Below are 18,567 nucleotides of genomic sequence, written 5' to 3'. Positions count from 1 at the left end.
GATGCCTTAAAATAGTTGCTGATGCTCTTAATGACCATCCCTCATTGCTATGCTGATTTAAGTTTTTGTTTTGTTTCCCCTTTAGTTACATTTTTTAACCAATGCTTATTTAACAAAAAGCCTAGCTTTATTTTGGACCACAGTATTCAATTCCTAATAATGGTCATATTATTTGTAAGGTGATGGATACTTCCTGATCATTCAATTCGTCGTTTTTTATCAAACTCTTTATTCAGATTGAGAGCTTGGTTGACAAGGTGAAAAAATATGAGGAGGCATCTTCTACTGTGATGAAAGAAAACGAGAATCTTAAGCGCAATTTGCAGATGGAAACACGCCAGCTCAGCGCTGTCAAAGAGGAAATGGAACAACTGAGGGGAAAATTAAAAACGCAAGAGGCTGAAGAGGCTAAGGCTAGCGGTGCGCAGATCACCCAAGAACAAGAACAGGTATGCGCAGGGGGGGGGGGATGAGCGGCGGGGGTAATGTACAGGCAGCGACCATGTCCTGCGCTTGGTTTGTAAAGCTTACGGAATGCATTTAGAGTATTGCGAAAAGTACACATTTACACATTTACAGTGACAACCCGATAACTCGAAGGCCCCACGCTCTCGATCAAACTCCAAGTTCCCGAGGGACTATACCAATAACTCAAAATCAGTTGGGGTAATAGGGTTCAACCATATAGTAACGGTTTTTTTTACTACACGTTTCAGAAACCTTTTAAAAGTTTTCATTTTTATAAACATCCTGATATCTGCGATTAAGCATTGACAGAAGCTAGACAATAATTTATGGAAAGAAAAAATAAACCTCAATGTCTTTGTGAGCGATTGAAGGTTTTGATCCCATCCATCGTATTTGCCTCATAACAAAAAAAGTGAGATAGATGACGAACCATTTTACTTTCATAAACGCAAAGAAAATTTAACGTTTATTACCCCCTTTTTACTAAAATAATTTATGAATTCACCTAAAATCTTTTTCACAGAAGCTGAAGGCAAAAGAGGACGAGCTTCGTCGCCAATACGAAGAAAGCATCGTCCGGTTAAAGGAGAGCGAGCAGCAGAAGAGAGAAGAAGAAGCTGCTCAGATTCGCCAAGAGGCTGAGCTAAACACTATGGAGATGGTGAACGATTGCCGACAGCAAGCGCTTAACAGTCAACAGGGTTACATCAACCAACTAAAGCAGGATTTAGAAAGCACTAAGCGGGAGCTGGAGTCTATGCGACAGGACACGGCCAAGTCGTCTCCTGGTAATAACAGATAGCCACCCGTCTGCAACTTTTAAATGAACCAGAGTTTTATTCCCTTTGCCCTTTTATTTCCCTTGATTCTTGTCATCTACTTATATCCAGAGTGCGACCTACCTGAATTAGTGTTTTCTATTAAATCAGATAGCGATAAACCTCTCCTGATTGCGACCTTTTGGATCCAGAATGTGATCCACTTGATCCTGATTGCGACCTATCGGATCCAGAGTGTTATCCACTCGATCTGGATTGTAACCTACCGCTCCAGAGTGTGATCCACTTGATCTAGATTGCGATCTACCGGATCAAATGCGTGATCCATATTATAATCCACCTAGTTTTTGATCCACCGGATCCAGTTTTGATCCAGTTGACACTGCGTTCTGTTTTATTTGTTTTATCGACCCTAGACACATTGACTACTGATCAACACGCTACCCATTGATAGCATCCTGTATTATTGTGTTCCCAGGAAGTGAAGCAGTGAGCCCTGAGGCAAAGGCTCGCATCGGCTCCGCCCTTGATGAGAATGAGCGCTTGGATAGAGTCTTGATCGGACAGCTGATCGAGCAGGCGCGTAAGCAGCCAACATCTAACAACATTGAGGTCAGTCAAAGCCCATATTCCCGTTACGAGTATTCGCATCACTAAGTGATAAATTCTAGATTAATAATAGATTGTATTATTAATCAACGGAAGGTTAGTAAAGTAGAACTCACATACACGGAAATTTCCAGCTCAAATTGTTACTGAAATTGCTTCCAAATTGTTAGCTTCTTTTATAGTTTATTCTTTGCTTAGATGGATTTTGTAGAAAAAAAGTCAAACTAAGTAGGTTCTTCGTTTTCCAATCCTTTTTTTTTTTTACAGTGAGATCAAAGTTATTGAAATATTATCCTAAATGCTCAAAGGAAACTTCTTCTTTCTCGTGTTTGCCCTAAGCTGTATATTTCATATTTTAGGCTCTTCTAAATAGTCTCAACACAGAAGCAACAACGATCCAGTCCCTCGCACAAGCCCTGTCCCCTATAAGTGGTGCCAGTAGTCCGGACCTGTCCGCTCTGCAGTCAGCCTGGGCCTCTGAGAAGCGTGCTTTGCTTGAAGCTATACAGGCACTCAAGAAGATGGTCGCTCAAACTCGTCAGACTGCATTGGTAAGGCAGACACCTAGTCATCTCTTGTTTGTTTTATCGTTAGATTGTGTGCTCCCTAGCCTCGCAGTTTTCTCCACTTGTACGAATAGAGCAATACCTACCTTTTGATATAGCCACCCATTTGTTTTCAAAGCTTAAATCTATGATTTCCGACATGGAAATTTTAGTTCTGAAGGAGGGGATGAGGATTAGACAGTGTTGGAGGAGGTGTCATCCATCCTCGTATTTACGGGCTCGGTTGCTCCGTCTTCAGTTTACACCTTTTTATTATCATTTACATTCCTTCCACTACCGTATTTACTCGAATAAGCGTCTCAAGCCTCTCCTTCCCTGCACACCATGTCTTTAGCTCCACTGCAACCCCAACTAACTATTCGTTGTTATCCAGCCCATGAAGCCAGAGAGTACAATCGACTGGAGGGGAGATCTACTTAAGGCAGTTCAGCAGGTACAAAAAAGCCCCATACAAACCGTGCCAGCTGGCGAGAAAACAGATAGCTTTGCTGCCCCAGCCTCCTTGTTTGTACGCCATGCTCAGGGGGGCTGCGAAGTAGTTCGCGGCATTTCATGGATGTTTGCTGGCACTGTTTGCACTGGCCTCAAGATACGAACCAACAAATACATATTGCCCTGCGACGTACAGTATTGTAGCGTGACGTGATAGCCATGTATCACATCTGTCACGGGGTGGTTTCTTCACTACCTGCCAGGTTGTGGTATTTTCTTTGCGCGTGACGTGATGGTAATACGTTTTTGACGTGTTTCAGGTGATGGAGAAAGATCGAGATGTTCTTCTCGCCGAACTACGTACATCCCAACAACAGCCGGGTCCAGGCACCTCTCCGACACGAGCAGCACAGGCAAACGCCGACGCCCAGGTGATCTGCCTTTACATGTCGAAACATTGAGCCATGGTCAAAAAGTTTCAACCTACTTCTCAGAGTAATGGGAACTTATCTTAGCTAGCTAGTAATTGTGCTGTCGGTCGTATTGCCCTCTTAGAATCGTTTGTTTTTATTAGGGTGAACTGAACGATCGTGTCATGAGAGAACTGTTCCGCAAAGACCGAGAATCTCTACTTCAGGAGCTACAGGAAGTCAAGGAGAGACTTTCAGCGATCAGAGATCACCCTATTGGTGAGGTAAGTCAAGGAGAGACTTTCAGCGATCAGAGATCACCCTATTGGTGAGGTAAGGAAAGTTTCAAACAGCGATCAAAGTTCGCTTAACCAGTAAGATTCTAGAAGGGTGATTATTCCCTCTTAGTATCTGACACCTATATTCATTTGTTCTTTTATAGATTCAGCAAATGAAGGAGCACGTGATTGCGCTTCAAGAGCAAGCCAAAAGGCGCGAGAAAGAACTCCATGCACAATGTAAGCAAAACCTGAACACAAATACTGATGAAGATATTCACCTTCTTCATCTACGAGGCTTCCTGGGAACATGTTGCACACTAAGAACATACAGAAATAAATATTTCCTCTAAGCATTCCCTATTACCCTTTTCAGTGTCGGATTCCTCTAGCTTACCTTGATTTCACAAACAAAAGCAAATTGCGAATGGTGGTTATATTAAAGATATCCTCTTGTTTAGTGTTAGCCAAGACACGACAGCTAGAGCAGTCAGAGGATATCACCGATTCCCTACGCGATGCCATCGACAGCGAAGTTGAACAGAAAACGGACCTGACCAATACACTGAACAGCGAGAGGACACTTGTTTCAGATCTCAAGAATGCGCTAGCTAGGGAAAAAGCGCGCATATCCGAGCTTGGGTCTGCACTTGAGAAAGCACGCGTGCAAGAGTCAACTGCCAAGTAAGTGCCAAGCTCAAACAACATGCCCTACTTACTCCTATGGAGTTTTTCCAAATGATACAGTTGAAAGAACTATATAAAGTAGCATTTCCCTGCAGCAAAAGATGTTTATTTCTGTTCGTAGATTGAATTACGGTAGAAGCATGTGTAAGTTCCAAGCTCAAACAACATGCCCTACTTACTCATATGGAGTTTTTCCCAATGATACAGTTAAAAGAACTATATAAAGTATCATTTCCCTGCAGCAAGAGATGTTTATTTCTGTTCGTAGATTGAATTACGGTAGAAGCTTGTGTAAGTGCCAAGCTCAAACAACATGCCCTCCTTACTCATATGGAGTTTTTCCAAATGATACAGTTGAAAGAGCTATATAAAAAATAATTTCCCTGCAGCAAGAGATGTTTATTTCTGTTCGTAAATTGAATTACGGTAGAAGCATGTGTAAGTTCCAAGCTCAAACAACATGCCCTCCTTACTCTAATGGAGTTTTTCCAAATGATACAGTTGAAAGAACTATATAAAGTATTATTTCCCTGCAGCAAGAGATGTTTATTTCTGTTCGTAGATTGAATTATGGTAGAAGCTTGTGTAAGAGCCAAGCTCAAACAACATGCCCTACTTACTCATATGGAGTTTTTCCAAATGATTCAGTTGAAAGAACTATATAAACTATCATTTCCCTGCAGCAAAAGATGTTTATTTCTGTTCGTAGATTGAATTATGGTAGAAGCTTGTGTAAGAGCCAAGCTCAAACAACATGCCCTCCTTACTCATATGGAGTTTTTCCAAATGATTCAGTTGAAAGAACTATATAAACTATCATTTCTCTGCAGCAAGAGATGTTTATTTCTGTTCGTAGATTGAATTACGGTAGAAGCATGTGTAAGTGCCAAGCTCAAACAACATGCCCTACTTACTCTTATGGAGTTTTTCCCAATGATACAGTTAAAAGAACTATATAAAGTATAATTTTCCTGCAGCAAGAGATGTTTATTTCTGTTCTGTTGGCATATGGCTCCGTTTACGAGATGTATTGGGTCGTTAGTGTATATCTACGTGCGAGAGTTTGCAGGCTTAAGTCAAATGCTGTATTAACAATTTATGATTGAAAATATCTCTGTAACTCGCTTTAATTAGCCGACGAAATTTATGCTGAACATGACCGTTGTTCGGCACGGTTGGCCTTCAATGCTCTTTTTTTTTGCTCTTCCCAGGACCTCCTTAGAGGCAGAAAGATTACGCGTGACTAATCTCACACAAGCGCTTGAAATAGAGCGGGTGAGCTCCAGGAAGTTCCAGGACTCGTTATTGGCCGAACGACGGCGCAACAAGGACCTGTCCCACCGCCAGTACGACAATGCCGACGAGCTGAAGAGACAGCTTTCCTTAATAAAGGAGAAAAAGGTGGATCTTGAAATAGCGCTGGAGCGGGAGAAAATTGTCACGTCAGACTTGGAATCTGAGCTCGAGACTGAGCGTGCCCTGCAAGCCAACGAACTAGGTTTGTATCAATAGTTACCACTATTTTACTGTATACAACTCAGTTAAATTCCCAATCCATGCGGATCCCGTGTAGGAAAAAGTAACACTTTCCGTCGAATACAAAATCAAAAAAAGTCTTTTTTTTCATTGTTTGCTCCGTTTAAAAGGGGAATTTTTGTTATGCAAATAATCTTACATATTTTACATCGCTTTGATCTGACGCAACACGATCATTCCACATGTCTTTAATTTTGCTGTTCTTTAACGTTCAGAGAAGCAAAACAAACTACTCGAGAAGCTTTCGGCTGACTTGGGCCATGAACGCTCCCGCTGTGAGGATCTTTACGAGCAGCTTGACATTGAGCGGGGGAAGGTGGAACAACTCCAGAAGACACTAGATGAAGTAACACCCACGGCACAGCGCGTGCCACACCTCAACAACACCGTAGAAGGTAGGAATATGTAAACGAAAATGCTTAACACTACAGTAAAGATAAGATAATACCCACGGCACAACGCGTGCCACACCTCAACAACACCGTAGAAGGTAGGAATATGTAAACGAAAATGCTTATCACTACAGTAAAGATAAGATAATACCCACGGCACAACGCGTGCCACACCTCAACAACACCGTAGAAGGTAGGAATATGTAAACGGAAATGCTTAACACTACAGTAAAGATAAGATAATACCCACGGCACAGCGCGTTTCACACTTCAACAACACCGTAGAAGGTAGGAATATGTAAACGAAAATGCTTATCACTACAGTAAAGATAAGATAAAACCCACGGCACAGCGCGTGTCAAACCTCAACAGAACCGTAGATGACAGGAATATGTAAACGGAAATACTGTAATGATATACAGTAAAGATTGAGTACACGCCGCACAAGGTTCTATTTTGCGCTCAATATTAACGTAGTAGGCAGGATTTTGAATAAGCAAATACTTGTAATAAACCAGCCTAGTGTTCGAGCGCACTTTCAACTTATTGCCGATTATCAATCCCATTTTAAGCATTAGTCCTTCGTCGGAGCAAAGTTAAAAACATTTTATAAGTTATACATGTCTCTAAGTTTGAAAGACCTTATGTGATCTTTACGTCTTTAGGGTTGCAGAAACGTTACGTTTTCGATCGTCTTGTCATTAGCGTTACAAGACCTTAGTTCTTTATACATGTTTGTACAGTTGAAAAACGTTACGTTCTCGATCGTCTTATAAAGACATACGTTCTCTATCTTGACCTGTTCAGGCCTGCAGGAGGCGCTTGAGCTAGAGCGCTCTCGTGCCGAGGACTTGAACAATGCTCTCGCTGGCGAGAGGCAGAAGAGCAAGCTGAACGCGTCGATGGAAGCGGAGAAACAGCTGAGAGAACAGACTGATCGACTGGTGGCGGAGCAGCTAAGATCTGCTTTGGATGGAGTGCAGGTAATGTACATCGCTAGTAACGATTCGGACACAAAAGGTATTACCTCTGGAAAATTGTTCTCACTGCTGGAGAGGGGAGGGTCAGTAGTACGTGTATACGTTGCTGGGCTCAGTTTTAGATTGAGTTGCCACTTTATGGAAAGAAAAGCTCTTCCTCAGAAGAAGTAACAACTGAATATTATTCTGTTGACAGCATTCATGTTATTGTAACAACGCCGATCGACTGCCCGTTAATTAATTAACCCTTTCACTCCTGGGTGCTTTTGAGCAAAATTGTAAGAAAAACAATCTGAAAACAGAAACCTTTCCCCCCTATCTCAACTCTAACACTATCAGTTAAGCTAAGCTACAGCTGACCCAAGACGGTATGCCTTGAAGTTTCAAACAATGCACTGCGGTGCCTTTTCTTTCTAGCGACGGCACTGCTACAGCCTGTTGCGAATTGGTCAGAAATCAAGGTTGATGTTTTGACAATAGAGTCAATTCTATTACATTGCTTGGATGCGCTTTTGAAGGTCGTCTATGCCTTGGAGAAATCCATGAGTATCCGGGTCTGGTGATGTTTGGTTTGCATTTCTGACGTTTTGGAGTTGGGCCTATATTTTACAGGCGCCTCAGGGCGTAATAGTTATGATAGGGTTAAGTTTATGATATGGTTAAGTTTATAGACGTAAAAACGATGAATAAATACAAGTCAGCTGTGGTTCAAACCTTATCACCATATTAGTTCTTCAAACTCTAGAAGCAGCTTATAGATAGGACTGGTCTTCTTTACCTGTTGGGCCGTGATCACATGAGAGAATTTCAGCAGCTCCGAGGGACTCCATTCACAAAAGAAGCTAGTGCATTTGGCTGATGCTCTAGAAGATCACCAGTATCGCACGCAGTGATTCTAGCAATTCCTACTGTCCCCCATACTTTGAAGGGCAATTCTCAGAGGCAACTAGTGTGCCTTTCGGTTGCCTAGAAGTTGACCGTCATCGCGTGCAAACTACAGTAATTCCCAGTGATAAATTAATCGCAAAACATGCTCTTATTCTCAGAAACAGCTAGTGGATCTGACAGGCGCCCTAGAAGGTGAACGTCATCGCGCGCGCAAACTCCAGAATGAGCGCGACGTTCAGCAAGCAACAGCCATGGGTCACCGCGAGCGTGAGGCTCAGTTGCAGCAGGATTTGGACAATGAACGGTCTAGGCGGGTCCAGGCAGAGATGCGGCTGGAGGCGGAGAAGGAGAAGGCCTCTGAGCTCGAGCAGGAAGTAGAGAGTCAGCGCAAACTGGTTGACGATCTGCAGGAAAGAGCTGATCACAATGCGCTAAACGAATCGCATAAGGTCAGCCACCGCCTTATGTTAAGCCTTTACTGTCAACCTGCCCATAACACCGTGCATTTAACAAAGCTCTGACACACTGCACGCGTGGTTTTACTATATCTCTGACACACTATACGCGTTGTTTTACCATAGCTCTGACACACTATACGCGTGGTTTCACTATAGCTACGACACAGTGCACGCGTGGTTTTGCCATCGCTCTGACACACTGCACGCGTGGTTTTACTATATCTCTGACACACTATACGCGTTGTTTTACCATAGCTCTGACACACTATACGCGTGGTTTCACCATAGCTACGACACAGTGTACGCGCGGTTTTACTATTGCTATGACACACTGTAGCGCGGTTTTACCATAGCTCTGACACACTGCACGCGTGGTTTTACTATAGCTCTGACACTACGCGTGGTTTTACTATTGCTATGACACTATACGCGTGGTTTTACTATAGCTCTGACACATTGTTCGCGTGGTTTTACTATTGCTATGACACACTGTACGCGTGGTTTTACCATAGCTCTGACACACTATACGCGTTGTTTTACTATATCTCTGACACACTATACGCGTGGTTTTACTATTGCTATGACACTATACGCGTGGTTTTACTATTGCTATGACACAGTGTACGCGTGGTTTTACTATTGCTCTGACACACTGTACGCGTGGTTTTACCATAGCTCTGACACACTGTACGCGTGGTTTTACCATAGCTCTGACACACTGTACGCGTGGTTTTACCATAGATCTGACACACTGTACGCGTGATTTTACTATATCTCTGACACACTGTACGCGTGATTTTACTATATCTCTGACACACTGTACGCGTGGTTTTACCATAGCTATGACACACTATACGCGTGGTTTTACTATATCTCTGACACACTATACGCGTGGTTTTACTATTGCTATGACACACTATACGCGTGGTTTTACTATAGCTCTGACACACTATACGCGTGGTTTTACTATAGCTCTGACACACTATACGCGTGGTTTTACTATAGCTATGACACACTATACGCGTGGTTTTACTATAGCTCTGACACACTATACGCGTGGTTTTACTATAGCTATGACACACTATACGCGTGGTTTTACTATAGCTCTGACACACTGTACGCGCGGTTTTACCATATCTCTGACACCCTATACGCGTGGTTTTACTATTGCTCTGACACTATACGCGTGGTTTTACTATATCTCTGACACACTGTACGCGTGGTTTTACCATCGCTCTGACACACTGTACGCGTGGTTTTACTATAGCTCTGACACTATACGCGTGGTTTTACTATTGCTATGACACAGTGCACGCGTGGTTTTACCATAGCTATGACACACTGCACGCGTGGTTTTACTATTGCTATGACACTATACGCGTGGTTTTACTATTGCTATGACACAGTGCACGCGTGGTTTTACCATCGCTCTGACACACTATACGCGTGGTTTTACTATAGCTCTGACACAGTGTACGCGCGGTTTTACTATATCTCTGACACCCTATACGCGTGGTTTTACCATAGCTATGACACACTATACGCGTGGTTTTACTATATCTCTGACACACTATACGCGTGGTTTTACCATCGCTCTGACACACTATACGCGTGGTTTTACCATAGCTCTGACACACTATACGCGTGGTTTTACCATAGCTCTGACACACTGTACGCGTGGTTTTACTATAGCTATGACACACTGTACGCGTGGTTTTACCATAGCTCTGACACACTGTACGCGTGGTTTTACCATAGCTCTGACACACTATACGCGTGGTTTTACCATATCTCTGACACACTGTACGCGTGGTTTTACTATAGCTCTGACACTATACGCGTGGTTTTACCATAGCTCTGACACTATACGCGTGGTTTTACTATTGCTATGACACAGTGTACGCGTGGTTTTACTATTGCTATGACACAGTGCACGCGTGGTTTTACCATAGCTCTGACACACTGTGCGCGTGGTTTTAACGGGTTCAACGACGACCAATTCCTCGAGTATAATCCGTCCTTTGCATTCCAGGAAGCTTCAATGTACCCGGTGCGAATCCGGTTGCTGTTGTTGCAGCAGCAATTGGAGTCGATGCGTCAGCAGCACCAGATTCTAATAAACAAACACCAGAACACGCTTGACGGAAAAGATGACAGCCAGGCTGGCCAGGAATTAGTGCAAGCGCTCGATAACCTGCTGAAGGAGTTGGACCAGATCAGAGCCACCCTCACTGTAACTATTGACGTAAGTGACAACTCATTTGTTCTCAAATTTCAGTCCGAAGGAGGAGGAGACTGCGACCCTCCTGGGTCCATCACTGACACTGCATTTTTACAAATAAAATGTTATTTAAGGCTGAAAGCGCTTCTTCTTGTAACAGAAACGATTACAGCTGTGCTCTGCTATACATCCGTTGTTCTAAACGTAAATTAACGCGTGGCTCGTGCAAGCGATTATCACGTATACAGTACGTACAGCACCATCCCAATCAGGATAGACCTGTTAAACACGTGATTCGTACATCACGTGTACAGTCTACATTACGTGTTTCACGTGTACAGTCTACCATCACCGTCAGGATAGGCCTATTAAACACGTGATTCGTACAATGTACGAATTCGTACATATGATTCGTACATGTTATTATCACGTGTACAGTTTACCGGTATACGCTTGACTTTGCCACCTTATCACGCACATTCACGGGCCGCGGAGATCGTTGTGGTAGGGCAAAAAATTTGGCCAACACAAACAAATATATATCTGGAGCCCTGAAAAAAATCAACCCAACCAAAAAGTGGTAGGCTATAGCACTACCAGCCCCTTACTCTCCGCGGTCCCTGATATGTGAGCCTCTTGTCTCTCGTAGGATGGCGAGGTTGTCCCTCTGTCACCGATCAAGGCCGCTGCTTACGAAAGAGTAATGCGGCAGAACAAAGAGCTGACAAACTACATGGGCAAACTAAACCAGGAGAAGACAGAATTGCTGACAACTCTGAGCAACCTGGAGCAACAAGTGTCGCAGTACCGCAACCGTGATAACGCTAACGAACAGGTACAAATCAGTGTCTTTTTGTTAAACCTGTCCGTCTGCTTGTCCGTCCTTGTCAACTGCCATTTTTTCACCTAGCAAAATAAATGTAACAAATCCACCATTTACATCGGTTGATAAAGGGAAGCTATTGGTATATTTATGGTAGAATTTGGTAATTTGAAGTAAGATGAGGCGTTTTAAGATTTCCTCTCATAACGTGTCTTCAAAATGGAATTAAGTGGGTGTGGTTAAGTGCCCTTTAACCTACCGTCCGTCCATCCTGTCCTTGTGCCTTTCATGTGACTCTACTAGAGCTTACTTATCATCTCTACTATTTACCTTCAGTCCTTCCGTCAAGCTAAGGAGCATGCCGAGTCCGCATTAGCCGCTGAACGCGCACAATGGGCTCAAGAAAAGGCCGAATCCCAGAATACTATTCGCGCGGCCAATGAAGAAATTGCTCGTCTCAAGGAAGACGCGCGTAAGGCTGGTACCGAGAGGTCGTCTGATTCCCAAGCAACATGGCCACAAGCCAAGGTAGTGATAATAATAAGCGCTTCAATATTCAAACTACTCGCGTTTTGCTAACTTTTCAAGTTGTAGACATGGAAGCATAGCAGTCGGCTTTAAAAAAAATCATCTTAATCCACCATTGTTTGGTCTAAGAACCAAAATATTTTTCTCTTTTATTTTATCGACGTTTCTTCTTCGAACCCTGAAAGCTCAGAAATTATTCCTCAATTTTTTTGTATAATCCAATCTTTTGAGTGTTTTTATTTATTTTTTTAACGTACCTTGGCTGTTTTTTTTCCCAGTTTTAAACCTTTTTTCTCTTCCTTCTCCTATCCAACCATCTATCCTGACCACATGGCTGCCTTCTCTCAAGCTTTACGTTTCTGTTCCCGCTTTTCTTCTCCGCCTCTTCCTATAAAAACACCCGCAGCTCCACCTTATTCTTTTTTCTCCGCAGATTCAAAAGCTATACAGCCGCTATGTACGCGCGGAGAGCTTTCGAAAAGGTCTAGTCTACCAAAAACGTTACCTGCTTTTGCTGCTTGGTGGCTTCCAGGAGTGTGAACAGACCACACTAGCCATGATCTCACGCATGGGTGCCTACCCCTCCTACCCGGACGTCCCGCAGCGCCGCCCACCCGCCTACACCCGCTTCCGCAGTGCCGTGCGCACCGTCATCGCCATTAAGCGCATGCGCTTTCTTGTGGCCAAGGCACAGAGGACTAGCAAGCGGGTGCTTGGCGACGATCGGTCTAGGGGTGAGGTTATGAGCCCAGCATCACGAGTAACAAATACCACCTCCTACGAGCCAATAGGCGCTGCGTCACATAACGTGTCACGGAGCGTCACGCCGAGTTACAGCCCCGCGAGGTATGATCCCATTGGTGGGCGAACCACAGAGGCGTTTGCTCCCCGCCAGGATGGACACGAAGCGGGTTTGAGCCCGGCTTATCAAATTGGGCGGTACTCAGCGCCTGATCAGAATAATTCTGTGGAATACTTGGGTACCGTACCTGTGGGTAGAACTGGAACTGATCGCACAGGTCCGTCCAGGAGTTCAGATTTACCTGCATCTTCGAGGCCCACCTCGAGAGCCAGTGAACGCTTGATATCGACTCGGCCGCCAGCAAGTCCTCCGAAACCTGGCCGAGCATCTCCGGATATTTTGCGATCAGACCCGACGCGATATCGACAACCAATGTCTCCACCTGTTCGTGACTCGGGAAACCGAGACAGAGTAACCGATCCATATCCTCGCCACTCTTCGCCGCATCATCGGGCTCAGTCGTCGTTTGAACGTGGCTCGGGTTCCGAGGGCCACTCGACCTCACCCTCGGGCTTCTCCGAACGGACCTCGTCTTCCAGAGCGGAGGGCGGAGATCATTCGCTTTCAATGTACATACAACGACTGGAGTCTCTTCAGAACCGCCTCACCGCCGCTAATCAAGGTAAGCCACAGTCTATATGTGCAAAACTAAGTGTGAGGAGCTTCCAAGTGAGGACTTTGCTGCTGGCGGGTTACCTTACTTATTGTACGGGCAACGTACGAATGCCGACATGACGGAAAAACCCTGAACATGCGCACTTCGAAGAAATGGAGAAAGAAGATACAATTTCTCACAATGGCCTTCAGTTCCTTGTATTCCGGACGGATTTTCACTTTTTAAGACACAAATAAAAGGCTGAAATTCACATACCCAGATTTTGGCTTTTTAAATTTTTTTTTTTTTCTTGGTCATCCTTGCGCTATGTGTGGGCTCAGGGAGGAAAAGCTCAAATTTCAATGACACTTTACAAAAAGTCGCATCGATTTAAAAAAGTCGCATTTGATATTTTGTTTGATATTACTCATAAAGTACTTAGGGGAATTTTCCGCCTTATTTGATGTGAAATGAGCTTATTCGAAACGTCATGTTTTTCCGTCATATCACGAATGCCAAAAAAGCTATCTAGCCGGCTATTCAAATAGTTTTTTCTCGGGGTTCGGGTTTCCTTTGAGTTTTTCTCTTGTTTGCGATTAATATGCTTTTGATTATAACTTTCTTTAGGATTAAAAGGTTTTTTTTATTATAACGTTCTTTACGATTAATATGCTTATGATTGTAAAGGCTGATATAAACAGCACGATTTAGTCGTATGCGACCTGCCAACGACATGTCTTCGCCCTGACTTACACATTACGATTTTCGTAGTCGAGCATCGTAGCGGAGTCGTAGGCTGATTTACACTCTACGAATCGAGCAGTGGAGGTATCGCGTACAACTAAATTGTGCTGTCTAAACCGGCCTTAATGTTCTTTACGATTAATATGCTTATGGTTGTAACGTTGTTTGAGATAAATATGCTTATGGTTGTAACGTTGTTTAAGATAAATATGCTTATAATCAGTAACGTTTAAGATTAATATGCTTATGGTTGTAACGTTGTTTGAGATAAATATGCTTATGGTTGTAACGTTGTTAAAGATAAATATGCTTATGATCAGTAACGTTTAAGATTAATATGGTTATGGTTGTAACGTTGTTTGAGATAAATATGCTTATGGTTGTAACGTTGTTTAAGATAAATATGCTTATGATCAGTAACGTTTAAGATTAATATGCTTATGGTTGTAACGTTGTTTGAGATTAATATGCTTATGGTTGTAACGTGTATTATTGTTGTGTTCATAGGTGGAGCTGCATCACGGACAAGAGCGAGACGTTTCTAACATATGCCCACGTATTGTTCACGTCGTTTGTAACAGCATCATTCTACTTACGCTTGCGCCTTTATCATGACCACTGATATATGAGTGTTTTGTCCAGTTTATAATGGCATTGATAAAGAAAAATATAATGTACAGAGATGATCTATTTTGATGTAATATGTGTATAGCGATAAAATAAAGTATTTTTTTGGATATAGAAAATCATCTCAAACATTTGATTTCAGGGCCGTAGCTTTTTTAAGGCGTAACCAAGGCGCTCAACCCAGTTATGATGTTATTATATGTTCTGTCTTGCTTCTGTCTAATGATTACCTCATTTTTCATCTGTCTTATTTAAGTCTTCGCTGAGACCCTACATATGAACTAGACCCCAACCCTCCTTAACTCATCTGCGCCTTAAGCATCTCATCCTGCAAATAACATCTCTTTTTTTTAATCGAATTCTCGGTGCGTGGCTTTTGAGCTTTTTGCGATAGCCCTCTCTTTGAGATGTTAAATGAGACATACCGATTTCATTCACAGCCAAGGTTATGCTTGTGCTTGTAATTCGCTGGGCTGGCGTTCGCGAGGAAAAGAGACCTCTGCCATGGGTCGAAACTGTTTTCGTTGCGCATGCGTGAGCGTTTCTAAGCGACCACATGACGTGCCAAAACCCGTACCATCGCGCGAAAGTTGTTAATATGCTTTGCATGGGTTTTGTCGCAAATTATGAATCAAACTCCGGTTAGTTCTCCTCTTCGAAAAAAGAAAACTGTTGAATTTCAATCACCTAAAACGTCACTAAAAAGATTGAACAGCAAAGACGAGTCTTGTCTTGTTTGGGGGATAAATTTCAAGTTATCTGAGCAGGCGAGTTTCTTCAATGTAAATGGACTTGAAGAAAATGTAACAAAACTTTTTGGTAAACTTAGCTTAGCCAAGAGACCATGATGTAAGAGAACGAATCCCCCGTATTAGGGTATGTTCCAATGATGACGTCCGTAAAAACTATTTTTAAAACAAGCAGTTATTCATAGATACGTCTGATTGGTTAGCGCTCACGTTTCCTAGCAACATAAGTTTTACGCGATCACATCTTGAGCAATGTGTCTGCACGATGCATCTTGAATAAACTCCAAATTCACCGTCTCCCCGACGTCTTCCGGTTCAATTATTCATATAACATTTAGATAACTGAACATTAGATAACGTAACAGATAACAGGACACCACCCCATGAGTATCATTTTGTGATCATGAGCCTTGAAGAGCAGCTAAAAGGATAAAAAAAACAGGTCGCGAGCGAGGTAAAAAAGTGCAGAGGAAACAAAATTTGGTGTGAAATTGTACTAGCTCGTGGTGCCCATAACCAAATATGGCGCGACGAACCATGTATGGATGCTATGATTGACAAGCTCGCCCAATCTAAAAATAGCTTTCATGGACGACATCATGGGCCACGGAGATTCGTTCTCTTATATCATGGTCTCTTGGCTTAGCTTATTCCTGAAGAATATGCGAAAGCTGCAAACGGAAGATTGACTCGTAGTCAAAAGAGAACATTCTGAATGAAGATATTGAATGGCTTCTTTTATAATTCGTCGCGTGATATTTCTACGGAGGACGCAGTTTCGAATGGGGGCTTATTATCACACAGCGGATATACGCTTCACGCATGCGCTAGTCATTGTGGGCTCAAATTGTGGCCAGTAATAAATGAACGGAGCATGCGCTCTGGATCTCCCGTCCACGATCGTGGACGAAGTTGCGACCCCTGGCAAAGGTCTCTTTTCCTCGCGAACGCCAGCCCAGCGAAGTACAGAGAAAAGAGGCCTCTCAGGGAATGCTGGACTCAGCAAGGCCCCGAAAAACTATTGACTTTATTTAGCATGCCTTTATATTAGTATATTTTCTTGCTTGTGATGGCCCGCGCAAAGGCTGTTTCATGGCAAACAAACTATTCACAAAATACCAAGACGCGTACCCAGGATTCGCTATTTGACGATCCTTCACAAGAAATTACCTAGTTTTTTGGCGGCCAAGAGGTGTGCGCGCTAACACTGCGCACCCCCTCTTCACTATCAAGGTTGGATCCAGGGTAGTTTACGTGAGTTCCAGAACACACTCAAAGTTTTTCAGACCAAGTTATTTTGAACTTAAATGGCTTTTTTTTTTAAATACTCCGATCTCCCTAGAAACTATTGGCTTGTCTGTGGAAATCATTCAATCACCTGTATTTTTGCTTTTTATTAAATTAAACACGTAAAAAGATGCCTTATCGTCGGTATTATTCTTATGCGACTTCACGCCTCGGATCACGAGCTTTGGATTTGAGCTTCGATCACTTTTCGGGAACCTTCGGAAATCCGTCGGATAAGATCGGAAAATATTGTGTCACCAATTTGCAAGCAAGGGGGTGGGTGAGGTGTTATTATAGTTAGCACTTGAACACACTCAAAACCTCGCACGATTGGCTGGAAATTTTTTCATTGTGTTGGAACTGTACAGGACCCGAAATGATCCCAGGACCCGAAACGATCCCCAAAAGTTCCCAACTGATCCCGGGACCCGAAACGATCCCCAAGAGTCCCCGAAATGAACCCCAAGGAATTACAGTAATGGAAAACTAAAGTAATGTGTAAGGATTGGCTTTCGGTTTAAAAAACATATGAAACATTTAGCTTTGTTTGTGTTATTAAAAGGGTATTTACATTAACTAAAACTATAGTATTAAGATTTTAATATACGACTGCGGGGGAATACCGTGGTTGAGTCAGAAATTGGGGTCAACTAACAATTCTTTGTGATAGTAATTTGAAGAACCCGGCGTTGATAAATCATTTTTACATAACAAGCCATAAAAGAAAGTCTTTACAGATAGGACATGCTGCTTTTTATAGGAAGCGAAATGTTTTAAAGTTTTTTTTTTGGCATGTTTGTTTTCGGTGAATGAAAGACCTATCATATCATGAGATCATGCCGGGGTGTACGCACGACTACTTGAGAAAGTTCAAAACTCACATAATATTGCTTTCAACGAAATCCACATCCTCTTAATATTTTGCATCGGTAGTAGAAGGGTTGTTCGAGTGTATTACTCAGTGTGCTTTTGTCATTCCATCTTCTCGGCCAAATCGGCTGCCTAAAATGTGTCGGTAAATGTTGGGCATTCGGAATTCGCGCCTTGCGCGTTCCCTAGAGGTTCACTCAAGCCTATATATTTAGCTAATTACATTCGTCTTTCACTTGACCTTACCAGTTTGCATAACGCGTCGTTTTTTTCCGGGGTTGATTTTTCCCCAGTCTTCTGCTAGTTGATACATGAACATGTTTGTATATTTTACATTACATCTATACTTGTAATATCGTCTCCAATAAACTGGTACGCGTCACTCCTCACATCTTGTGTGTTGTTTATGTAGAATATACAATATAAACATTTTCTGTGCGAAGGATCGCAGAGACTAAGCACAGAATGGAAAATCTCTGCTGCCCTAGCTGGTAATTTCCAGGCACTGCTTGAATTCCGGGTAGATAGTGGTGACCAAATACTGGAGCAGCACCTAGAAAATGCACCAAGAAATGCCACATACATTTCAAAGACCATCCAGAATCAAATGATATCAACTGTTGGTGCTCATATTTTAAATAATTTATCTCAGGAAATGAGAGATAGTAAATATTTTTCTGTAATGGCAGATGAAGCGGCTGATATAGCAAACAAAGAAAATCTTTCTGTTGTGATTAGATTTCTCGACTCAACCAAAAACATCAGAGAAGAATTTATTAGATTTTATATTTGTAAGGAGGGAACAACAGGAGAGGCCATCAAAGACCTTATAACTGCA

The 18,567-nt window shown here is 42.7% G+C and overlaps 1 protein-coding gene across 1 annotated transcript in view; it reads left to right on the top strand.

Moving 5' to 3' along the window:
- LOC116620819 (A-kinase anchor protein 9) overlaps positions 1-14,942 on the top strand; it is a 49,666-nt gene extending 34,724 nt beyond the window's left edge. Inside the window, exons 25-42 of the mRNA XM_048723648.1 lie at positions 237-449; positions 992-1,256; positions 1,726-1,859; positions 2,216-2,407; positions 2,796-2,855; positions 3,175-3,285; positions 3,429-3,548; positions 3,707-3,782; positions 4,004-4,226; positions 5,441-5,727; positions 5,981-6,160; positions 6,965-7,140; positions 8,184-8,474; positions 10,516-10,728; positions 11,354-11,539; positions 11,864-12,055; positions 12,489-13,479; positions 14,704-14,942. Coding sequence (XP_048579605.1) covers positions 237-449; positions 992-1,256; positions 1,726-1,859; positions 2,216-2,407; positions 2,796-2,855; positions 3,175-3,285; positions 3,429-3,548; positions 3,707-3,782; positions 4,004-4,226; positions 5,441-5,727; positions 5,981-6,160; positions 6,965-7,140; positions 8,184-8,474; positions 10,516-10,728; positions 11,354-11,539; positions 11,864-12,055; positions 12,489-13,479; positions 14,704-14,741 — 3,948 coding nt within the window. The 3' untranslated portion in view covers positions 14,742-14,942. The remainder of the gene's footprint in view (positions 1-236; positions 450-991; positions 1,257-1,725; positions 1,860-2,215; positions 2,408-2,795; positions 2,856-3,174; positions 3,286-3,428; positions 3,549-3,706; positions 3,783-4,003; positions 4,227-5,440; positions 5,728-5,980; positions 6,161-6,964; positions 7,141-8,183; positions 8,475-10,515; positions 10,729-11,353; positions 11,540-11,863; positions 12,056-12,488; positions 13,480-14,703) is intronic.
- The last annotated feature ends 3,625 nt before the right edge of the window (positions 14,943-18,567 follow it).

Source organism: Nematostella vectensis, chromosome 2 (genome assembly GCF_932526225.1).
Source record: "Nematostella vectensis chromosome 2, jaNemVect1.1, whole genome shotgun sequence".
Taxonomy (NCBI): Eukaryota; Metazoa; Cnidaria; class Anthozoa; order Actiniaria; family Edwardsiidae; genus Nematostella; species Nematostella vectensis.
The sequence above is the reverse complement of the archived record's forward strand: the minus strand, read 5'-3'. Positions and strand labels throughout refer to the sequence as shown.